The 25,059-nt window shown below is 54.6% G+C and overlaps 1 protein-coding gene across 1 annotated transcript in view; it reads right to left on the reverse strand.

Moving 5' to 3' along the window:
• Positions 1-25,059, reverse strand: part of Macrod1 (mono-ADP ribosylhydrolase 1) — a 141,132-nt gene that overhangs the window by 106,725 nt on the left and 9,348 nt on the right. The window contains exon 3 of the mRNA XM_052190931.1: positions 24,935-25,051. Coding sequence (XP_052046891.1) covers positions 24,935-25,051 — 117 coding nt within the window. The remainder of the gene's footprint in view (positions 1-24,934; positions 25,052-25,059) is intronic.

Below are 25,059 nucleotides of genomic sequence, written 5' to 3' on the forward strand. Positions count from 1 at the left end.
CAAGGGAAACTGGGTGCAGCAGCCAGGGAGCTCTGCAGAGGCAACAGGGACAGGCTGAGTGGGCATGGCGGCCTGAGTCCCCAAGAGCCAGATGACATGTCACCACCAGGGTCCGGGCTGCAGGCCTCTCATGAGCCACATTCCCTAAACAGACAGTGGCGCAGGTGACAGCAGCTGAGGCTGAGGCTGGATGGATGCCAGGGTGAGCACTAGCAAGCAGTTCACAGGCTTTCCAGAGAGCAGCGCAAGGAGGCTTTTTTTTTTTTTTGGTAAGGAGGATAAAAAGACTCAAAAATGCAAATCATTACCGTTTACAACCAAGTGAGTCTGCTAAATTGATTAGAAGAGATTAGGCTCCTTGGAGGTGAAGGGAAAGGGGGCTTTTCTGTGGGATATGAGCCTGCCCCGAGTGGCGGCCCACACAGCAGGCGTTTTCCGGGTCTGGGTGGGAGGGGTAGCAGCTGTTCCTGCCTAGCCCCCTGAGGAGCTGGCATCTCTAAGGACTGCACAGAATAGCTGGGGCCAGGGCCATGGGAACAGAAAGGGTCACTGTTGCCGGGACAGGTCATACTGCAGCTGTGCCAGTCCCTGGGCAGTCTCTGATCCTGTCATCTAGGGTCAATCTGTCTCAAAGATGGCAAGCCACACCTGGATCAGAAGCAGCAGCCTGCACCGTCTCTTGGAGAGCATGAGACATCCTGAATCCTTATGCTGGGGCCCTGCTGCTCTCTGGGGCCAGAGAAAGGGTGAGGACAGCTGTAAAGAAAGAACTGAAAGTCAGGAGAGAAGCTTGGGCCCAGCAAAGGAAGCAGACGGTGACCTGTGCGTCCCATGAAGCACCAAGGTTATCTGGGGGTGTGACCAACAGCTCTCCAGCCTGAGCTAAGGTCTGGGTCTTTGTCTAGAAGATTCTGGTTCCCACACTTGCTTTATCACAACCTCCAGGACAGGATGTACAAAGACATCCTTCCCAGCCTGTGCTCAGCAGGCACGGAGAGATACTGACAGGACACATGCTGGGCTCGGCACTGCACGCCAGGATGTCCCTGGACCTGTTCCCTCAGCCCGGCTGCCTCACACCCAGGAGTAACCAACGGTCTCAACACTGCCAGCCAGTCAGTCCATCCATCACAGCCAGCTGACGGTGCCTGGGGCTCTCTTGGAATGCTCACCAGTTTTTAGGCATTTACTGATTCTTTTGAAGTGTCCCAATCATTTGTGTGAAATATCCACATTGGCTTCTTTTAAAACAACTGACAAAAAGGCTCCCTTTCACTCTTCCCACCTTTCTTTTCTTTTTTCTTTTTTTTTTTCCACCCCAGTCCCATCCCTGATGTTTTGAGTCTGGCACTGGACTTCTGATACCCTGTGCTACCTCCTTTGATTTTTTTTTTCTTGAGACAGGGTCTCACATAACCCAGGTTGGCTTCGAACCCTTTATGTAGCTAAGAATACCATAAATTTCTGATCCTCCTGTCTCTACCTCTTTTGGATTTTAATGTATGTTTCCCCCCCTGATTCTGGGTAATTCACTGTCCTTGGGGCTACTCCAACTCTCTCACCATGAGGGGCTTGCAGAGTGTGCCACACAGGGCAAGGGTGCCAGCTCTCTTCACGTCTCTCCTGACCTGTGTGTAGACAGCTCTCAAGCCTGGGGCTGCTCCTGCTTCTGGAAAACTTCTTGGGCTCTCCGAAACCACTGTCAGAATTCCTTGCTGCTGAGTTCTCCCGCTTGTGCCAGGAGGGAGTTGTGGGGATGTGGTGGGCAGCGTGCCCGGTGGGCAGGTGGATCAGACCCCACTTCACACAGCCTCCCTCCCAAGACACTGCCACCATCTAGTCAGCTCAGCAGCAGTTTGGCTTCCCTATCCACACACCTGGGGACTGAGGACCAGCAGGGGACCTGGAACCCCTTACCGCCTTCTCTTCCCACCTGCCATCTGCCCACTCGTGGGAAAGGCCTGAGGGCTGCCAGTCAGGGCCCTTCTGTCCTGCACCTGGCTGGTGGCCTGGCCAGGAGAGGAGCTCACCGGAAGCTCCTCCCGGAAGCCTCCCACCCTGCTCTGCTTCTCCAGCAGATGGGGAATGAAGAGTCAGTGAGATCTGGCAGCACCACATCCTGAATGGGTGACTCAGTTTCCCTTTTCCATGATTTGCATCAAGTGGATGAGGGGGATTGGCAGAAAACTATAGAGACCGGGGGTGGGGTGGGGGTAATAAGAAACAACAGCTTGCCTTGCCTGCCACCCCTGCAGAGTCCCCGCACCCCAGCCACCCGCCTGGAGGAACTAATCAGACTTTCTCTTCAAGACAGAAAAACAAGCGCGACATGAACCGACAATCAAAGCCGCAGCAGGCCCCAGGCTGCCGCTGCTCATTCCCCCAGGGGCCCGTGGTTCCAAACAGCTCTCGACATGCCTTGGATGGAAGGCAAGGTAGCAGGTCCCCTGCCCCCTCCTGTGACCAGTCCCAGCTCTGAAGGTTCTGGGCACAGAGTGGGGAAGCCCTACACACAAAACCCCAAAGTAGCCTTAGGCACTCCCCCGAGCCCAGCAAGACCACCTGAGAATGGCTTTAACCCATAAGCCACTTGGGCATCTAGGGTACAGTGTAAAAGTGAGGTCCTGGTGTCCTCCAGCCCCTCCAATGACGCTGACAGTTGTAAGGAGGCTCGTCATCTGAGAGAAAAGGGGGAGATGGTCCTGGAGGCTAGGAGTCAACCAACCAGGCTCTGGAGACCTGTGCTTGTGCTGGCTAGGACCACCAGCAGGTGTGGGCAGGGATGGCAAAGGCACAGGCCACCTCAAAGGACCCCTGTGCCCATGTAAGGACTGCAGAGCGCAGAGCTTGGCAGAGCCATCATCCCCGGGTGCAAAGGATGCTTGTTGGCATTGCCAAGTGAGGGAGAGCAGGTACTGGGCAGTGTAGCCTGGCCCCCAGGTCTGAGATGGTCCATGGCCAAGCTCTGGGGAGTGGACCGGCTCTCTGCTAAAGGTGGGCTGCCCACCCAGCCCAAGCAACGAGGCGGGCCCTCAACGACCCATGTTCCAAGCCCCTGCTCTGCCTCAGCCAGACTCTACCCTGGAGCCCACTGGGCTGGATGCTCACCCCTCTCTTTTCTTTTTCTCTGAAGGGCAGAACAGTCTGGGGGGAGGGATCTGAGTACTAGGAGACCCCCCCCTTCAGGCCCAGCAGCAGCTGCAACTGGGAACCGGCAGGCAGACCAGGCCCTGCTCCCTGGAAGACCTGGCTACGCCCAGCCTCTTGGCCCACCTGCTTCACTCCGACTCTACCACTAGACAAGGGTTTTTCAGAAAATGGCGACACAAACACCCCACCACCACGACGACAACACAAACCAAAGTGCACTCCAAACCGCCCTTTGGCCTCCTTCAATGTAGGTGCCTTGAAACTTCAATGTTGAGATGAATGTGACTAATTACTTGGTCCTATTTTCTGTTTGTCTGTTTCATATAAAATGTCCAAGTCCACCTGCCTTGTCCTTTCTTGAAATAAATAGAAAGATTTAACTTTTACAGTCACCTGTGCTGCTGACTGTGGGCTCAGCAGCCCTGCACATCAGGAGCTAAGTGTCTTAATGCTCAAGGAGTTTAAATGCTCCTCCTGAACAATTGCAGGACTGGTTTGGGGGTCCTGGGGGTTACTCTGCTGTTGGGGTCCACTGGCAGGTGGGGTAGCAGCCTGAGCAGAGACTTTTGGGTTTAATACATTTGCTTGGCAGAAATAAGCATTCCGTGTGTGCTGAAGAGCCGGGTACCACCATGCCTGGTGGAGTCCAGCACTTGGGAAGTGAAGGCAGGAAGATCAGAGGTTCAGGGACAGCCATAATGAGGCTGAGGACGACCTAAACTACTTGAGACCTTGTCACAGGGGAAAAAAAGAAAAGAAAAAAACCAAAACAAAACAACTCAAAAGAGTCTGTAATAACCAGGAAAAGTGGACTTGGAACAAGGGAGGACAGCGGGCAGCAGAAGCATAAGCCAGCCATGCAGGGCAGCCCTGTGACACATGCAGACGTGGAGAGGGAGGGTCTTCACTTGGAGAGTTATTAATAAAAGCTGAGGATTATCCCCTAAGAGGCTCCGGCAGCCATGTGGGCACCCAGATAAGAGCAGGACTGCCCTGGCATTTTGGAGCGTGTGCTCGTCCCACTGGTGACCCTAGTGTTCAGCCTCTCAAGATGTCCCTTGTTCCCCGCACATGCCCACCACAGCCACAATGCCAGGGTCTCTCGCCTGGGTGGGGAGAGAGAAAAGAATTATTTCCGTGAGAACAACAGCCGTTCCCTTCGAAGTTTAAGATAAAGCGAGAACTCATTACTCCCCCTTAGATCTGCTCTCACATCTCAGCGGGGGTTAATGAGTTTCCCCTTATATTCCACAGAAGCAGTTATTTCTCCACAGGCCTTGGTGGCTGGTGGCCCCTGCAGAGATAACCTTGGGTACTCTGCCTCTCCCATCCCCCACTGACCTCACCTCCCATCATGCTAGGGGCAGGAACTGATCAAGGGAACCATTCCACCAGACAGCACACGGCATGACCTTTAGGGATGGATTCTGAGTTCTAAGGAGATGCTAGGGTGTTCCGGGGGCTGCCTCCCTTTCTCTCCTGAAGTATCTTTTCTGAGGCTGCTGTGGAGACTTTCTAGAAAATGGCTAGCTAGCCAGTCAGAGAGTTGTTGAGGGCCCACTGTGTGCTAGGACTAGGGATGCAGTGTTCCCTTCCTAGAAGCAGCATGGAGAGGATTCTCCAGGGGTGAGGTAGGGGCTGCCCTGGCTGGGTTGGGAGTCCTCTAAGGAGGTAGGTTCCCACTGAAGGTGTCTCTGCAGATGAAGATGGAGAGTTTGGCCCCATTCACCACCTGAAGTAAGAACAGGAGACAAGTTCAGGTCTAGTCTCTCTTCTGGCCCTGCCAGGCTACCCCAGCCTTGGCTACACCTTGGAGAATTCCCCAGCAGGTTCTGCCTTATCTAGAGCTCCCAAACCCTAGCTCAGGTCATGGTCTGCTGACTACTCCACAGCACGGTGCACCCGGGACAGCACCAAAACCTAAAGGGGCCCAGAGATCCCCAACCCAGGGGAGGGTTGTGTTCTCAGCTACCAGAGGCTCAAGAAAAGGGCTGCTGGTCACCACCAGCCAATCAGCCCAAGGCCTCACCTTTCCCAAAGAAGTCCCAGAGCCTCTTGTCACTCTAGGGTGGGGCTGGTGTCCAGTAAGTAGAATGGCATGCAGAGGCAGGTGCATCTCTGAGGTTGGGGACCACCTGGTCTACAGGGTGAGTTTCAGCACAGCCAGAACTACACAGAGAAACCCTGTCTCAAAAGGAAGAGAAGGAGGAGAAGGAGAACCAGAATCAGGACCAGAACCAAAACCAAAATGGCTGCCTTGCAGCCAAGGGCACCCTAAATCCTGGGCTGCTATGTAATACATCCTGCTCCACTGTTTGGTTAGACTCTAAACTAAAACTTCTCATTCGAAGTCTTCTGCCCTCATCCTCCTAATACTGAATTCCAGAACCTTCCCTTCCCCTGCCCCTACTTCCTAGACAGGGAGACATACCTGTTTTCCCTGGACCGTGGCATCCCTGGACATGTGTTATCCAAACCTATGAAAGGCCCAATATCCCAAGCCATAATCCCACAGCCATGTCCTGTGCTGGACTCCTAGGAAAGCCCTGACCCATTGGAGGCCACGCCCCATTTCATGAAACAGTGTAGGTATTTCTGGTACTGCTGGTCTACTTTAAGTACTCCAGACAATCTGTGCTCCCCAAGCCACACACCGGCCACCTCCCTGCCCTCCTCCGCCCACGTCAATTCTCAGTGCTGACACAGCCAACTCCTCTTGGCCTCTGTGTCCTGCCTCTCCAAAGGACCCTCTATTCCTGCAGCAAAGTAAATAGGCTCTCTCCGCGCTAACTGACAGCGCAAATGAAATCTTGCGCTCCCCCCCTCAGAGATTTACAGGGGAAGTGAAATCTTATTTGCACCGCTGCCAAGCCGGGCCGCGATGAAATTATGCCTCAAGAAGAGACCCGGCCGGTTCCTCGCGGAAGCTGCTGCATCAGAGATGGGCTTATTAAAAGCCACGGTGGCCACATTTCAACCTGTTTCAGGTGTTAAGTAATTTACTGCCACCCAGAATTCAGTGACAGGTTTTTATCATTTTTATTTCCATGATGCAGGCAGACACCCCAAGAGACCCCTGCTTAGTGTTCCTCCTACCTCCCCTACCCTGGCACACCAGTGGGAAATGGGGTGAGGGTACTACCACAGTGGCATCAGATACCCCGACATTCCCCAGGGCATCACCAAGGCTCAGCATCACTGGAAGGGGAAGGAAGCCTCCAAGAGCACCACACACACACACACACACACACACACACACACACACGTATCCAGGTCCATCCATCCCCAGAGAGCCTGCAGGAGGTTTTCTGAAGGCAGCAGAAGCATTCGCTGCATTAGCCCTCTCTGGCCTGAGCCGGCCACACGATCACCTGGCCTGGCTTGAGCAGCTGTCGTGAGTCAGGCTTTGCTTGGACAGAGCACATAGCTGCCGAGGGCCCCATGTCACATAGGGTCACTTTTTTTTTTTTAAAGATTTATTTATTTATTATATGTAAGTACACTGTAGCTGTCTTCAGACACCCCAGAAGAGGGCATCCGATCTCATTACGGATGGTTGTGAGCCACCATGTGGTTGCTGGGATTTGAACTCAGGACCTCTGGAAGAGCAGTCGGGGCTCTTAACCGCTGAGCCATCTCTCCAGCCCATAGGGTCACTTTCTACTCATAAGTATCCAATAAATATTCCTGATGGTTAATAAAGGCCTCTGGGCTGGGGTGCGGCTCCGTTGGTAGAGTGCTTGCCAGTTATCTGTGAAGCTCTGGGTCCTATCCCCCGAAGTGCATGAACTGGGAGTGGAGACGCATCTGTGATCCCACTCAGGAGGCAGAAGCAGAAGAGTCAAGGAGTTCAGGCTCCTTCTCAGCTGCATACAGAGTTCTAGGCTACCCTAGACTGCATGAGATCCTCCCTCAAAAGTAATAATAATTTACGTAAGTATTCCTTGGCTGGAGATGCTTCATAGTAAGGCATTTGTTTAAGTGTTCAAAGCCCTGGGTTCAATCCCCTGTAAAAGGAAAGCACCGTTGGTGTCAGAGAGTCTTCCTGCGGAGGCTCTGAGAGAGGGGGTTGAGGAGGCAGAACTCAACCTCCGCAGTCATCTGCCCCCTCCCAGGCATCACACTGGACCTCTCAGTGCAGAGCTGACAGTATAGGAGGACCTCAGCCCCTCATTGTTCTGGAGAACACCCAGTTTTCCCCCTTTAACTCCCCCATACTGGGGAATGCGGGGGCTCCAAGGAGAACAGGGCTCAAAGCAGCATTGGTCTGGGCACGGGTGGGAAGCAGCCCCTTGTCCCCTTCCTCGGCAGTGCTGGGCGAGGACTCTTTGATGCCTGCAGGCTATGGGGGATTAGGCCTATAACAGAGGCTCTGGAGGTTTATCCAAGCCTCTTCCAGCGCCCCCTTTTTCCACCTGTTTTCATATACTCCAAGAAGACCAAGGGGAATCTTCACAGTGCAGACCGCGCCAAGAGCAGACATTCTTTAATTAGCTTTCTCTTGGACTGGGGCCCTGGCAAATGGATTAGTCACGGTGGGGCAGGGGGGAGGGATCTGAGTCCTTTTAAAGCCGAGATTACAAGCCTGGGGTGAAGGACCCTGGGGGGCGGTCTCTGGGGACAGGAGGGCTCCCCAGTGGGCCGTCCGTCCCCAGCCAGCAACTCCCGGAGGGAGAGCTGGCAGATGGAAGGGCCAGCAGGAGGATGGAGACGGTCTCTCTCGAGCCTGCTGTCTTCACAAAGCTGCTGTGAGAGACTTCTGATGTAGCCCAGGCTGTGTGCCTGAGCCTCCTAATGAGTGTGTGCCTCTTCCCCATGTGACCATTCAGATTTCTAACTTCATAATTAGAGGGGATTTCCTAAAGGGGCACCCATCTGTGAGAGGCAAAGCAGCAGGCCTGATGGTGCCAGGCGCCAGGCATCTGTCACCATGTGTCACCACATTACACCCCAAGGCAGCACGACACAGTTGCCTTGCTTATTCTCACTCCAAGCAAGTACCTTTTATGTCGTTGATTTGTTTTGTTTTTGAGATGGAGTCTCATAGATCCCAGGCTGGCCTCAAACTCAGTGATGTAGCAGTGGCTAGCCTTGAACTCCTGATCTTCCTGCATCTTCTGAGTACTGAGGTCATAGGGGTGCACTCCCATACCCAGTTTATTCTTGTAGTGCTAAGGATCAAACTCAGGACTTAACTTATGCTAGGTAAGCACTCTACCAACTGAACTACAGCTCCAGCCCTTATTCCTGTTCTAAAAGGGGGTTCAGTTCCATCCTTAGCCTTGCATAAACCAGGAGTGGAGGTGTCTGTCTGTGATCTACTCAGTAGGGAGAAGCAGGCGAATCAGAAATTCAGGGTCATCCTCAGCTAAATACCGAGAGCTAGGCTAGTCCTATCTAAAAAAGCATAATCTTTATATTAGTATCATCAGCCCCAAGTTCCGCAGCTTGCTCAAGGCCTCAGTAATCGATGCTGACTCAGGAAACGGGCCGAAGCAGGTGTCTCCCATTGCCCTGAACTCTGGCCCACGGGAAGCCTTCCCTCCACCAGAACTTAGTGCTTGTGCTATGGCCCAGGAGGAAGTTAGAGCCGGGTACCAGTTAGAGGTGACTGGGTTGAAACTGCCCCATCCACACCCTCCATGTGAGAAAGGAAGGTGGCATCTGCCTCAGTCTGAGGCACTAAGAAGAGAAGCCTGGCTGGAGGCACACCGGCTAGGGGCACGGATGTGGGTGAGCTAAGAGGAGGGGGCTGAGGGGAGGTGGAGGCTCTGTCTGAGATGCAGGCCGGCAGCTCCCAGGCCCCAACTCCCCCCTGGCTCCTTTTTAAGGAGGCGTGCCACACGCCAGGTGGGTAGGTGGAACACGATTTGGGCATAGCTGATCCGGAGTTCCCAGGCTGCCCATCAAGAGCAGCTCTACTGTGGCCAGGCCACACTGCTCTGCAGAGGACTCTGTAGGATGGGCTGGCAAGAAGAGGCACTGCCACCTGCCACCAGCTTTCTATGCTAGTGTGGTACAGAGATAAGCCATTCCAGCAGACCACCCACACACAGAACATGACTGTCACACTCTGGGGTATGCTGCATGGATCTTCTTTCCCATGATCCCATGATCCTCCATTGTAGCTCCCGCATCCCACGGAGCTGCTGGAGAAACTGGTCTTAGCTGAATATGCAACTCACGAGAGAACATCTGACTCAGGCTAAGGGAAGTCCTTATAGGACCTGGGAGGCATTCAGAGCAAGCCAGAAAGAAGTAGGTACAGAGTGCTCCCAGACAGGGGGATGGCCGTGGCAAAGCGAGAAGGTGGGAGAGATGTGCAGTCATAAGACCATCACGGCGTGGCTCACCTGACCTCAGGGAGCATCAGGATCAGATGTTCACCGCCATCATAATGAGTTCTAAGCCAACTTGGCTACATGAGACCTTGTATTTAAGGAGAGGGAGAGGGAGACGGAGAGGGAGAAGTGAATTCTCTAGCTGTCTGTGATGGAGAGGACTGGAGAGGAAAGGAACAGAAAGCAGCAAGGAAAGCTGGGAGTGCCTTATAGCTACAATCCCCGCAATCAGAAACCTTGAGAACGCTGCACGTTTGAAGCCAGCCTGAGCTACACAGTAAATCCAGGCCTCGCTGGACTACAGAGTGAGAGCCTTTCTCAAAAGCCAAGAACACCACAGGCCAACATGTAGTGGCAAACCTTTAATACCGGCACTTGGGAAGCAAAGGCAGAAGGATATCAGTGAGTTGGAGGCCAACCTGGCCTGGTCTACGTAAGGAGCTCTAGGCCAACCAGAACACTCTGTGAGACTTGTCAAACACAAAACAAAGCAAAGGAAGCAGGCTCCTCCAGACTCAAGGCCTGCTGCATCCCACGTCCCTGAGTCAGCAGTGTTCCCCGGGTAAGCCCAAACCCAGAAGCAGCAACCATGCCCTGGAGGTAAGTCCTGGCCCAGAAGGACACTGGCCACAGCCTGGGAACATGTAGGAGCTGGGGCAGGATGCCGGAAGTAGCCAGTGGGGGCGGGAGGAGGGCAGGGACAAGCAGTTGTAGCGCTGATGCACACAGAAGGAAATCACGTTCCTTTTCAGACATAAAGGCAAGCATCCGTGAGCACCTACTATGTGCTGGTGTGAGCCTCGAGTGGGGCATCCAAGAAACAGCTATTCCCTGAGACTGTGCCACACACCTGCTTCAGTGGGTGCTCCCACAGCCATCTCCTCCTCGGTGGGTGAAGGATGACACTCTTTGTTTCAATTAGCCTTTTCTTGATTGCTGGCGAAATTCCGCCTCTCTTCCCTTGTTTACCGGCCATTTGTTTTCCTCCTACCGGGAATCGTCTGTCCCCATTTTCTACACATTTTTCTTCTGGACTGGAAGTTATCGTTTGCATATTCAGAGAGGAGTAGAGAAGCAGCTTTCTCCCAGGACGGGGAGAACATGGAGACCTCTCTGGGAGGGTCCTGGGTCCCAGGTCCTGCTGGGATCCCCACCCCCTTCTCTTAGCTCACCCACACCGGCACCCCTAGCCTCCAGCCAGGCTTCTCAGTGCCTCAGACTGAGGCGCTAAGCAATTTCACCGCACGGAGGGCACGGAGCAGTTTCAACCTAGGTACCTCTAACTGTACCCAGCTCTAACTTCTGCCAGGGAGAGTGTCCCTGCTGGGTCTCCATCTCTGGCTAGTTCCTAACTCTGCCAGGAGATCAGGAGCTCTCTGCAGGCGGAGCCCCGCCAGGCCCGCATCCTGCATGGCAAACCCCAGCAGGCTCGTGTGTTACCTTCGGAAAAGGCTCACGGCCAGCGGCTGGTGGATACCCTGGGTGGCACTGGACAGGAGCAGCAGAAACTGGGCATTAGGGATAGAGAGGTTTGCCTGGCTCCAGGGACCAACTGACAAAGGGTCCAGGTCCCCAGGATACAGGGAAACACTAGGACCAGAATCCCTCCCAGGAGTCCAGAGCACCCCTGCCAGCTGCAGTCCTGAAGAGTGACCCTCACCTCACCGGGGGACTAACACACAAGCCTGCCCATCCTCTGACCTCTCAGGCCCAGAAGCACCTCTGCTGTTTACTTTGCCCCCAGCACTTCCCATATTTCAGTGGACAAATAACGCAGGCCATAAAACTGATTTCCAAAGCCCGTAAAGGCAATAACATTTAGGGAGACAGGAAAAATTAAGCCTCCTCCCTTCTCCGAGTAATGACTGCCAGGAGTCCTCAGAGGACATTCTGCAGCTGCAGGCGCTCAGGCTGGGCTGCAGAAGTCCCTGCCCAGCTGGTAAATGGGGGCGCAGCGTGCTCGGGGGCCCACAGCAGCCAGAGCCTCCGTGCGCCTGTTCCCTTCTTCTCTGGCTCTGCACATCCCCAAGAACCATCAAAAGCTGCCTGGCACCCTGGGTCACCCCACACCCCTGCCTGGCACCCTGGGTCACCCCCACACCCCGCTCCCAGTGGGCTCCCCACCGAGGCCTGAGGCTGGCCCAGTGGCAGGCCCACACATCCCTGCCCCCTGGGCGAACAGAGGCACCAGTGCATTCACTCACCTTTCGGTGACAGAGAGCCTGGGTTATTAGGTGTGCTCCCAGCTCCCATCACCCTCCCAGACTGTCCCCGAGTGGTATCCAGCACAAGCAACATGGCTACAGTGGGCCTTTCCACAGCCCCTCCTCATTAGCTCAGTGATGGGTCCAGTCAGGGCTCCCACGGAAAGACAAGGACCCCAGAGAAGTCATTTCATGTCCCCACATCAAAGCATTCCCCTCTGAGATCTTCACTGGGTAGTTCTGGGTAGTTCACTGGTAACTGACCGTTGCTAGGGGAAGCTGAGGCTGTGTTCTGCAGCAGCTGGGAGGGCAGGCATGGTATAGACAAGCTAGAGCAGCCAGGGCGGGGAAGGGGTGCCTGGAGGCAGGAGGAACACCAAAGACCCCACGGCCCTGCCTGGGAACCATAAAGATGCTGGGAGAGGAGAGTCCCAGGACAGAAGCTCCCATCAAGCTGATGTGACGTACGTGACTGTCATCCTAGCACTGGGGAGCCAGAGATACCCGCATGGACACTTCAAAGCCATCCTGGGCTCCCTGAAACCATGCCTCAAATAAAAACGGCTGGGGAAAAGATGCAGTGAGCATTTTAAACACAAGACCTTCAGATCGCCAGAACCTTTTTTTTTTAAAGCCCAATGTGGCAGAGTACACTTTGACCCCAGCACCTAGATCCCAGAGAAGCAGAGAGGAGTCTCTGGGGCTCAGTGGTCAAACAGCCTCAGCTAATGGGTGAGCTTCAAGCCAGTGGAAAACACTATCAAAAACCAAGATGGTGCCAGGCGGCAGTGGCGCATGCCTTTAATCCCAGCACTTGGGAGGCAGAGGCAGGCGGATTTCTGAGTTCGAGGCTAGCCTGGTCTACAGAGTGAGTTCCAGGACAGCCAGTGCTACACAAAGAAACCCTGTCTCGGGGAAGAAAAAAAAAAAAAAACAAGATGGCCCACTTGGCCTTCAGTAAGGGTGCTTGTTGCCAACCCTAACAACCTGGGTTTGAACCCTAGGACTCACACAGTGGAAGGAGAGATATGACTCATAAAAGTCATCCTCTGGCCTCCACACGCACAGCATGGCATGACTGTTCACACGTGTGCATGCACACACATGCACACACACACATGCACACATGCACCTAAATAAAGGTGCTTTTAAATAAAGAAGGTAGATGGCTCCCAAGGGACAATGTCTGAGGGTGTCTGTCCTCTGGCCTCCATATACACCTGCACCCATGTGCCCGCCCACACACTCCGCACACAGACACACGAAAGCTCCCTCTTCAGGACACATACTATTTCACCAAGGATGGAGGGGATATCAGGGTGCCTTAGTCCCTATCCCAGAGCCCCCCTCCACAGACTTTTGAGGTTTAACTACATCACTGCATACAGTTAGTGAGAATGAAGAGTTGAAGAGATGGGATGAGAGCATCTGCATCCCACCCCCACCCTCCCACCCCCACCCTCCCACCCCCACCTCCCATACTAGGCCTTCCAGAAGGTCAGCAGCCCTTGGGAGCAGCATGGAGGTTGGCAGGACCTCGGCTGCCAGAGGGCCTCCAGTGCACATCGGCATGGAGCCCTTGGTGGCATGCTAGAATTTATGCAGCCGCGTGCGGTTCCTAAGGCGAGACGAATCTCCAGGCCGCTTTTCTCAGCAGGAACAAGTCTCTCCCTCAAATCGATGGTGACACATTTTTAAACTCTGATGTTAAGGAGGGAAAGATTCTGAAGGCCCCCTGGGGAGAACCCTTATTAGTCACAAGCTCACGTGAGAGAAATCGCATTGGCAGACTCAGTGGACCTAGTCAAGACAAGAGCCCCAGAGGCCAGGTCACCAGGGGAGGAGAGGCAGGAGTCCCAGCAGCAGACAGGAAACACAGAGCTTCCGAGGCAGGAGAGGAGGCAAGTCATTAGAGGAGGCTCCAGTGCACTGAATAAGCCATCTGTGGGGGAGAAGGGCTGGGGCCTGGCAGCTCTGCTGACATAGCACTTCATCTGTGAACCTGAGTTTCAATCCCCACAAAACTGAGTGTGCTAGCTCCCACCTGTAATCCCAGTCTGAAGAGAACCAGGAGTTCAAGGTCATCTTCCATTCCATTGTGAATTTGAACCGAAACTGAGAAACAGAAAACCTAGACTCTTGCCAGGCAGTGGTGGCACACACCTTTAGCCCCAGCACTCAGGAGGAATTAGTAGATGGATCTCTAAGTTCCAGGACAGTCAGTATAATGCAGAAAAACCCTGTCTCAAAAAAGAAAAAAAAAAAAAAAGCAACGGCAGCATATGCCTTCAATCCCTACATTTGGGAGGCAGAGGCAGGAGGCTCTCTGAGTTTGAGGCCAGCCTGGTCTACAGAGCAAAGTACACCCAGTTAATTTTATTTATATATTACTGCTGTGATAAAACATCATGATCACCTTATGTAAGAAAGGGTTTATTTGGCCTTGTGGTTCCAGAGGACTCATCATAGCCAGCAACTGTGTCAGCAGGTGGCAGGCACAGGACAGGGACAGCTGAGAAACCACATCACAAACCACAGCAGGAAGCAGAGAGCACAAACTGGGACTGTCACAAGGCTTTGGAACCTTAAGATCACCTCCAGTGACACACTTCCACAAGGCCACAGTGTCCAAGGCTCCCCAACAGCACACCTGAGGGGCAGGTATTCAAATGTGAGAGTCTGTGGGGGTGGTCTCCTTCAGACCACCACACCGGTTACACAGTAAGGGCTGTCTCAAGATAAAAACAATTCAAACACAGAACAAAAGATCAGTTGAGTTCTCTAAACACTGTAAAAAGAATGGTCAGCCTAGAGATGCTTGAGGTGTTGTCTGGGCTGGAGCCATGGTCACATGCTACCAATCAAGCAGCCACTCAGAGCCCTGACTACAGGGCGTCCTGAACCCTTGTCCAAGAGATCACAGGTCAGTATGAGTGGCAGGTGCCAGATTTGAAAGAGGGCCTAAAGGAGCCAGGCAAGAACCAGAAAGGACACGTGCAAGAGCAAGGGCCTTGTCTAAGGAGATGTTAGGGCAGAGCCTCTCCTGAGGCTTAGCTTCTTTCCCTCCCCTCCTCCTCCTCTTCCTTCCTTTTTCAGCTTTGGGGAGGGAACCCAGGGTATCACTTACAGTAAGTAAGCTCTCTGCCACAGAACTACACTTCCAACCCTCAACCTGTCTTCTTTAGCTGTGTGTGTGTGTCTGTGTTATATGCATGTATAAGCACGTGTGTGTGTGTGTGTGTGTGTGTGTGTGTGTGTGTGTCTGTGTGTGCAGTCTTCCGGCTTATTTTTTGAGTCGGTCTCTCACTAGACCCAGGGCTGGCCAGCTGGCTAGACTGACTGGCCAGCAAACCCCAGGGGTCTTTCTAGCGCCCCCTCACAGAGCTGAGATTACAGGTGTACACCACCACACCTAGCTTTTTACATGGGTACAGGGGACTGAGCTCGGGTCCCCCCTGCTTCTGTAGCAAGCATGTGACTCATTGAGCTGTGACCCTGTGGCCATTGGTTCTTCTGTCACTGTTATAATGTTTCCAGGATGATTGGGAGGGGGTTGCCTTCAAGGAGTGAGGATCTCACTGTTAGCCCTGGCTGTCCTAGAACTCACTAAGTAGGCAAGGCTAGTTGTAAACTGCAGAGATCAGCCTGCTTCTGCCTCCCAAGGGTTAAGATCACACAGGAAGTGCACAGCACACTGTGACTTTGTCCCAGACCACACTGGGCATGCTGAGCTATACCAAGGCTCACTACAGGGCGCTATGAGCTCTGTTCTGGTCCTGGATTTATTGCACTTAGTTTTCAATGGATTAGAGACAACTCAGCCATTAAGAGCTATTGTGAGTTAGGCAGTGGTGGGACCTTTAATCCCAGCACAGGAGGCAGAGGCAGGTTGATCTCTGAGTTCTGAGTTCGAAGCCAGTCTGGTCCACAGAGCAAACTCCAGGATCACTTTCTAGTGGGCCAGAGTTCTGCTCCCAGCACCCATTTTTCTACCATTAGTAACCAACTCCAAGAGACCTGACATTTTCTTTTTTTTCTTTTTCTTTTTTGGTAGCCCTGGCTGTCCTGGACCTCACTCTGTAGACCAGGCTGGCCTCCAACTCAGAAATCCACCTTTCTCTGTCTCTCAAGTGCTGGGATTACAGGCGTGCACCACCACCACCCGGCTGACATTTTTCTCTCTGACTTCTCAAGACACCTGCACACAAGTGACCTACAAGCATAGATACTCACACCTCCCTACACATAAATAAAAAATAAAAATAAGTCTTTAAAAAAAAAAGTCAACTCTAGTTTCCATACCCACTTCCTCGATAATGGCCTTCACCATACGAAAGGCTCCAACCACCTACCTGTCAGACACCCATGGGGTTCACTTGACCCTGAAGTCTCCCTGTCAGGGGACATCTCTGGGGTCTGCAGATGAAGAAGGCAGGGCCTGAGGGTTCTTGTATCTTGGTGGAGCACACAAATCTCCTCAGAGGCCACAACAGAAACTGATCAAAGCTGTCTGTCAGACGTAGCCGTGCCACGCCCCACGCCAGGCCCAGCAAGGCCCAGCACCCTGCTCGGTCTGGAGGAGGGGGGCGTTCCTGCCTCCCATTAGGCAGGCAGAGGGTAAGGCTGAGCAGACAGAGGTCAAGGCCAGAGGGGCACCGACGGGTGGCCAACTGACCACAGAATCCCCTCCTTGGCTCTTCCTGGTCCCCTCCTGACCAGATCCACCCGCTCCCTACCAGCCTGCGGGCCAAGCCCCTGCTGCCTGGCAGCACTGGGATTTAGCTTCTCTGACAGGCGGCGCAGCAAAGCTCCCACCGCCGCACATGTCAATTCTAGGCCATTTGCTTCGTGGATTTTAATGTCCCTGTTTCTCTTCAACATCCACAGCAAGGTAGCCCTCGCTTCTCAAAAGGGATGTAGTGTTTGATGGTGTTTAAACCGTACGTGAAATACAGCCAGGCGGCAATAATCAAACAGTCTCGGGCCCTGCTGGCAGGGGACAGCTGACAGCCAGCACTCTCTCCCACGAGCCACCCCAACGCTCCCATTTTGATGGCAATTACTGTGTCTAGAAGGAGGAGGTGGGATGGGGGAGTGAGTAGAGATGCTATTCTAGGGCCACTTGTTGCCACTGGGAGGGGGCCATGCTTATGGGATGTGAGGGGGGGAAGCTTCAACCCAACCCATCCACCCTCCCAGATCGGTTCGATCCCATCCTCCCCTGCTGTCTGTCCTCTCCTGACAACCCCACACAGATATAAATAGCATGTTCCAAGATGGTTTTGGTGCACGTCTGGAATCCCAGCACCCAGAAAGGCTGAGACAGGAAGATCACAAGTTCGAGGCACTACAAAGTGAATTCAAGGCCAGCCTAGGCAACTTATTGATAGTCTCTGTCTCTAACTAAAACTAAGACAAAGTGAGGTAGGGGGTATCGTTCAGTGGTGGAGCGCTCGCCTAACATGTACAAGACCCTGAGTTCAATCACCCGGACCCAAACTAGCACATCCCTAACCTGCCCATGCAGACAAAGAGATTAGCATCCTTACAGAGCAGCCACCGCTATGCTAGGGTCCCCAGCTCTGGAGAATCCTTAGAGCCTGCATTTCTGTGACTTTACTATGGCCTGCTGTACAAACAGCCTGAGCACCCCCGGGACAGCCTCACAGACCAGATGCACAGTTCTCAGACTTGCACTTGACACTGGGGCTCTCCCAGTGTGTCCTGTGGAAAATGAGCCCCTCAGTATACCATTAGGTGTGGACCCTCCAGGACCATGGACACCTGGCTTCAGAGACCCCTGTGGAGAAGCATGCTGTTTGTGGAAAGGCCTGCAGGAGGTGGTGGAGGAACCAGACTCCTCCATGACATTCTGTGTTGTGAGAAGGCTAGGTGACAAGGGGATTGAAGGCTGACCCTCCCCCACCCCAGGTCCCTGTGCCCAGCTCGGGCCTAAGGGATTGAAGGCTGACCCTCTCCCACCCCAGGTCCCTGTGCCCAGCTCGGGCCTAAGGGATTGAAGGCTGACCCTCTCCCACCCCAGGTCCCTGTGCCCAGCTCGGGCCTAAGGGATTGAAGGCTGACCCTCTCCCACCCCAGGTCCCTGTGCCCAGCTCGGGCCTAAGCCCAGCATCCCTAGAAACTGCACCCTTTGATAGGTGTTAACTGCAGGCTTCAGGAGGAGACCCTAAAGTGGCCACTTAGAGTGTCAGCAGGACAGGGAATTTTCGATAATCACTTCTAAGCTAAGCCTCTGAGGCAGCCCTGGGGCCTGCAGAGGGGGCCTTCGGTGGCTTCTGCTCTGCCAGCTCTGACCTTGGATGTAACCAAGTCCTGATAGGGCCCACTTCAGTCATGTGGCCTCCCTGGGGGGGGCATGTCCTCTGTCCTGCCCAGGGAGACCAGGGCCGGACGCTGTGTGTGGGAGCTGACCGTGGAGGCCTGGAGGAAAGTCATTTCAACACACCCCCAAACATTCCTGTCTTCACTCACTGGGTGCCCTATAAGGAGGGGTGCCCACGTCCCCCTTCCCTTGGCCCTCGAGGGATACAGAGGTCCGTCCTCTCAGGCGCTCTGTGCCCAGTCCCTGCTGGACCATTCCCGGAAAGCAGCCAAGAGCTGCAGCCCAGCCCTTTCCATGCTCCGCCAACTTAATGGTCGCCATTAATTTCAAAACACACACGTTCCCATAAGCTCAGTGCCTGGGACAGGAGCAGGGACACGGGCAGCTGCACAGGTGTGGGAGCCGAGGCCAGGTGGCCTCAAGGTCAGGGAGCCCAGAACAGAATGTCCCCCAGCCACCACTCCACACAGGCAAGCCACAGCCCTCTGAAGAGGGTTTTCTGACAGTTTAGTGATAGCAGCCCAGAGATGAGAGGCAGGGGACCTGGGTTTGAGACACTACTCTGCCGCTTTCCTGCTGTGTGACCCTGAGCAGGTCACCATCCCTCTCTGGGCTCTAAGTGCTTTGCATGTAGGTACACACTCACCTCCAGAGGCTCACACACTGCCAGGAAACCCAAGAAAGACCCTTGAATGTTAACCACTGTCCATATCTCTGAAACCAAGGGACTCCTCTGAGGCCGGCGAGGCAGGGTGGAGCTTGTGCCGGATCAGAGCTGTCTCTCAACAGCACTGGGTCACTTTTATTCACCAAAAGTCAACTAGAGCTTAGGATAGTGGGAGCTCCTCCCCTCACTCCCCCTGGAGACAATAGACAGGAGGGTGCTGACCCACAGTGGGATGTTAGCAGAAGATCTGGAGGCAGGAGGAACTTACAGGGTTCCTCTGAGTCCTACCCACCAGTGAGGCTCACCTCACTGGACTAAGCCCTGGAGGGAGCCTCAATAATTCAGAGGGATCCATCTTTTATGAATTTATATAACATAGCTCGACCTTGTGGAAATGAGCCACGCTCTTCTGGAGGTATCAAGCCTCTCGGTGGTGCTTTCCGTGGGAGGGCGCCTGCCAGACATCAGGCCCCTGACTGACTCCTGTTCCTTGCTGTTCCCACGCCAGGCTATACCCAACGAGGGTTGTTTAAAAAAAAAGTCACGCCGGCTGCGTCCGTTAAACCCCAGTGTCACACAAAGACGAGATTTGTTTGTCTGTCTGTTTTTGAAACAGAATTTCACTGTGTAGTCCAGGCTGGCCTCGAACTCATGGAGATCAGCCTGCCTTGGCCTCCACCTCCAGAGGGACAGGATTTAAGGCCTGTGCCCCACTCCTGGCTTCGGCCTGATTCTGACCTGGTTCTGTGATGGCAGGAGAGCGCTAGTCTCTTGCTCTGTAAAATGGAGGCACTCCCTGTTCAGGAAGCCTCAGAGTCCAGGCAAAGCAACCACCTGGGTGGGCAGTCCTTTAAGTCCTGGGGGCTGGGACCCCAACCCGAGACAACTGGACAGGGAAGCTAGGGGCCGGCCTCCAGGCTGCGTGGGGCCGGGAAAATCCAGACTGCTCCCCACAGCAAGCGCTCCGCCCGCTCACTGTCCACTCACTCCTTGCTTGCCAGCAGCAAAGACACTGGATTAGAACTGGGCAGTGGCCGGGCGGTGGTGGTGCACACCTGTAATCCCAGCACTCGGGAGGCAGAGGCAGGCGGATTTCTGAGTTCGAGGCCAGCCTGGTCTACAGAGTGAGTTCCAGGACAGCCAGGGCTACACAGAGAAACCCTGTCTCAGGAAAAAAAAAAAAGAAAAGAAAAGAACTTGTCACCAGTGGTCACCACTGCAGTGCAGGGGGTGGGTGGGGAGGCCTATACACGTGATCTCCCAGGGACCTGTCAAAGGAATAAACTCTGGAGGGGGAGGGGAGGGCTGGCCTGGAGAGGAGGAAGGCTTGAGCTGCAGTGGACACTGAGGGGAAATTTGACAAGGGGTGGGGGAGGGGGAAAATGAGGAGGGGGAAGAAGAGAAGAGAGATGAGGAGAGGAGGGGAAAGAGGAGGAAAGAAGAGGAAGAAGAAAGGAAAGAGTTGGAGGATGGAGAGGAAGGTGAGGAGAAAGGGGAAAAGGGAGGGAGATAAATGAAGAGACAGGGTGAGCAACCCAGGGCAAGGCCCTGCAGAGGCTGCCATAGTGGTCCCCCTGCCCATGCCCCGGCCCTGCCCATGCCTGCTGAGCTTTTTTTTTTTTTTTTTTTTTTTTTTTTTTTTTTTTTTTTTTTTGCTGTCGGCGGCCGGCAAGCCTCAGCAAACACATTTAAATCTGAAGTGACAGATAAAGCGATTTACGGCGACAGTTTAGCGTCAGATCACTTCCCACCAGGCAGTCGCTGTCCCTGCGGCCCCCTGCTTGCTAGTCCATCAAGGCAGTCTCTAAATCACCCGCTCCAGTCCAGCCGAGGCGGGGCTGGGGGGCAGCCAGAGCAGGGCGGGGCACTCTGTGGCCACTCGCTGGTGGCCAGACGCTCAGAGTCCAGGCCTGCTCTTCTGCGCACCAGGCTCCAGCACCCTTGGGGCGTCGCGCCGGGATGAAACAAGGGGAGGGGGCGGGAAGATAAGACGCTACCCGCTCTCCCAAATCAAAGCCCCAGGGCTTAAGCTGAGTGCCACTCAAGCCTTATTTTAAATAAATAAGCAGCTTAAAAGTGTCCCTGCGAGGCCAGCTTGCTGCTGTGAGACATGGCTTCCTACCCATTCTTTAAGGCCAGGCCCCAGAACCCAGGCCCCTCAAAGGCCTCCGTGACCACGACCCGATCGCCTCTGCCACCTCCTCGCAGAATTAATTGGTCCCTGCGGCTTCACGCACGCTTTATTCAACCCTCCCTCCTGGCACCCGCCCGCCCGCCCGCCCGCCCGCCGTGTCACATTATCTTCTACTTAGCTGCTCTTGCTCCTGACTTCCCCAGGACTAATTTACTGGGGCCCTCTGTGTGTCAGGCCTAAACATGTGTCATCCTCCCTCCACACAGGCTGGGGACAAGGATGATGGCAGTTTTCAGATGAGGACCTGAGGGGTGGGAGGCGCTGGCAGGAGCCCCCACATTCCACTGCAAAGGCCTCAGTGCCCTGACACACATGCGGAGACTGAGATTGCTCTGAAGAGAAAATCGGCTGTGTCTCTACACAAAGTGTGACATTCACATATGCTCTGCTCTAAGATGACTCTAAGGCCAAAGCCGGGCCACTGGACCCCTGGGCTGGCCGAGAATGGGGCTCTTTGTGTTAAGACTTCCTAACTGGGACTTGACCATCTCAGTCGGGCACAGGGGGCCCACAAACACCAGACGTGACACATCCATCCCCTGAGGCAGAGAGAAGACTCAAGCACTGCGAAGGCTACCACATCTCTCACCCCAAGTGAAGCCCAGACACAGTCAGTCCCAGGGGTCAAAGGAAGAGCTAGCGACACAGGCACTGCCCCAGCATTTCTGATGATGACAATGCGGCCTGGAGGAGTGGCCACAGGGGCTCCCTAGCTTATCTTGCCAGCGTGGCAGTCGATTTAATTAAGATGGATGTGGCATACCCCCGCGGGCAGGAGCCATAGCCAGCACAGATGGCGAGAGCTTGGCGCTCTCTTGGGCACTGCCCTGACGGCCTTGGCCACCAGCCAGGAGGCAGCCGTGGGGAAAGTTTAGTAAGTTTGGCCTGCCCTGTGACCTTTAGCCAGGCATCCCTCCTCCTGTCTGCCCCAGCATCCTGCCTCTGCCACATAGCATACACCCACATCACAGACACGCATGTACACCGTCATGTCACACCCCATCACCTCACACACCCAGTCACATCACACATACCATTAAAACAGATTTGAAATCAGTCCTGGGCTTCAAAATGCCAGGTGGCCAGCAGAAAGAGGGTGGGGGTGAGGGACGGCGGGGGAGGGCACTGGGCCGCCCCTCTACAAGCACTGCCTGACTCCTACACCAAGGGACAGAGATGCCTTCAGCCCAGCTAGAGCGGTTCCCCCTTTAACTTCCCAGTTCTCAGCACAGGAGTGAGATCCAAGTCCCCCGTTCCCGCACAGTCCCCTCCCCCATATCCCTGTCCTCCATGTTCATTCTTGAACCTGGAGTGAGGCCCAGAGGGACACTCCTCATCTGGAAACAGACAAGGTGAGGACAAAATGAGGACAGACACACACACACACACACACACCACACACACAGTGGAAGCCCTGGTGGAAACTTCGAGACCCCAGCCACTCCCAGCCTGCACTGTGCTCCACGGGCTATCATATGCCCACAGGCCAATGCTACTCCTGGCTTCAAAAATAAAAATTTAAAAATTTCCACCCCGAGATAATTGCTCTCTCCTCTCCCCTATTGTGGTGGCTCTGCGGTCGGCAATGAGAAGCAATTATTCACGGCTAATGATTATAATCAAGTCAAATAGAATTTAATGGACACGCATTCTCTTCCTGCTTGAAACTTTACATATGAATTAAGCACATATGGGTTTCACGAGGCTCGGACGCAGATTTATGCAGCCCTGAAAAGCCCCACATTGCCTGAGACTTTTATTTCACTAATAAAGGCTGATTTATGGGCTCCTCGGAAACACAATCTCTGCTGCCCCCTGGTGGCTGATGCTGACAGGGTGACGCCAGGGCCCAGAAGATCCCCCGGGGTTGGGGAGAGAACCCAGGCCACTGAGGACTTCTCTAACCGCTACCAATACCCTCATCAAACACTGGGGATCATGGGAAATCAATGACCAGCATCTGCTTCAGCTACTGCTTGTCATTCTGGAAGCCTTCTGGATCCTGACTGACCCTCTTTCTAGAAAAAGATCTCAAGAGAATTATACTAAAAGGTGTTGGCCACACTAAGGCAAGCAAGAGAAGGGACGGCTGGTCATCTCCAGGAGGCAGCGAGTCCTTGGCCTTGTTGAGTTGGCACTCAGCATGATGCTAATGGTGTCACCAGCGCAGGTGTCGAGCCCTTGGCTCCTGTGCAGGTGGTAAATGAGTGTCACTCCCACCTGGTGTCCCCAACAGTTCGATAGATCACTGTCCCTCATCCCCATTGCGCAGAGACAGAAAGAAGCCTGGTAAGTGCACCTCCCAGGATGCACCATCTTGGGGAAGCGTGGCCGGCCGACAAGGCCTCCAGTGCAGGGCAGCCAGCTCAGCTGGTCTGGAGCGCTCCTCAGCGAAAGAGCTGACAGGCAGATGTGTGCACCGTACACCAGCCTCCAGAGCCCTCTCCTGCCCCGGGACACTTGCCTTGGTCCCTGAACCCACACTTGGTCACCAGCCAGGCCGCCTGCTTTCCCATTGTCCGTTTTGCCACTTGCTCGCTTGACAGAAAAAGAACCAACTGGGTGCCTCCCTCGCCTTCAGCAGGGACCAGCAGTCAGGTGCGAGGCAGAGCCGGGAACTTCCTGAGGACCTCTGGGGTGGGTACCAACATCCTCCCTGTGGGGCAGGTGCAGCGTGTGCAAACCAGATAAGGCTGTCTTCAGTCAGATAGAGTCATTGAACTCCCCGCCACCTACCAAGCATGTCAGGTTCTCCAGGGAGACACACAGCAGAAATGAAAGGTAACCCAAGCTCTCTCTGGCATTGAATGTCAGCCGTCGCTGCCAGTGTGCCGGAGACAGGCAGTAGGGGGGTGCAGGTGCGGGGGTACAGTACTGGTCCTCTATAAACACCAGCCTAGAACCCCACCAGAAATGCCACCCAGATCACAACCAGAAAGGACCAGGGAGCAGCCACCTCTGCTGGGTTCCTAGTTACTTAAGGAGGCCAAACAGGGATGAACAACATCAGCAGCTCTGGTCTAGAGGCCTGGAGGCACCTACTCCCTTGTCTGTCAAGACTCAGGTATGGTAGAGCAAGCCAGGTGACAGGAGGTCTAGAAGCACCTGGGGTGCCCTGGGCCACACAGGGGTGTGTGGAGGGTGGGGCTGGGGTGCCCTGGGCTGCACGGGGGAGGGCTGGTATGATGGACTTTTTCCTGTGAGTTGCTCTGTGCTAGGTGTTCCGCCCTGATATTCACAAAGTCATAGAAAAAGACACCTCCACTGCCTGCTATAGTTCCTGAGGTTGTAAGAGGGAGGGAGGGAGGGAAGCCACCCGATGACCTTGTTCCAGGAAGTTCCAACACACACACTAGATTTACTAACCCCAGACACCAACCAGTTCCTGATGACTCCAGAGCCCTTCCCAGAGCCTCTTGACCTCGGCCAGACAAACACCACCTTCTTCCCTTCCCCACAGAAGCAGCTGCCTCCACTCTGCTCACAATGAACCGCCAAGCCAGCAAGAAGAGAGCGCAGGAGAGCTCTGGAGAGCTGCCAGGGGCTGAGGGGCCTCTCTGTGCCCTCCGTGCCCTCCCTTCCCTCGTGAGCTCCCTCACCTGGCCAGGTGTGGAGGGAGGCAGGACTGGTGGGGGTGGGGAAGCAGCCACCGTCCCTACCCCCGCCCCCACCCCCACCCCCGCCCCCACCCCCGCCCTAGGATGGAGAGAGCTGGCTCTGGCCTCTTCTCAGAGGCAGGGAAGTGTGGCTTCGGTCCAGCCAGCTCTCCCCATCCCCACTGCTAATGGGTCTCAGAGCTGCAAGGCAGCTTGGCAGAGGGAGGTGCCCCAGAAGGCAGGTCAGGGCAGCCATGCTGGGCTCCGGTGGCGCCAACAGGCCATCCACACTAGCGACTGGAGCCTCTCTGGAGCCAGGTGGCGCCCACAACCAGGCCTAAGGTGAGGAAGCCGACAACAACGACGACAACAGCGATGACAAGGACGACTTGCTTCCCCACCCCCCTGCACCCCTCCCCCACTCAGGCCAGTCACTCACCAGCGTTGACTATGGCGTCCACCTCCAGCTTGGTGATGTCCCCACGGAACAGGGAGATTTTCTCATTCAGCTGCTTGTCCTTCTTATACTTGGGGTCCTCCACCTTCACAGACAGCCCTGGAACA

Source organism: Apodemus sylvaticus, chromosome 1 (assembly GCF_947179515.1).
Source record: "Apodemus sylvaticus chromosome 1, mApoSyl1.1, whole genome shotgun sequence".
NCBI lineage: Eukaryota > Metazoa > Chordata > Mammalia > Rodentia > Muridae > Apodemus > Apodemus sylvaticus.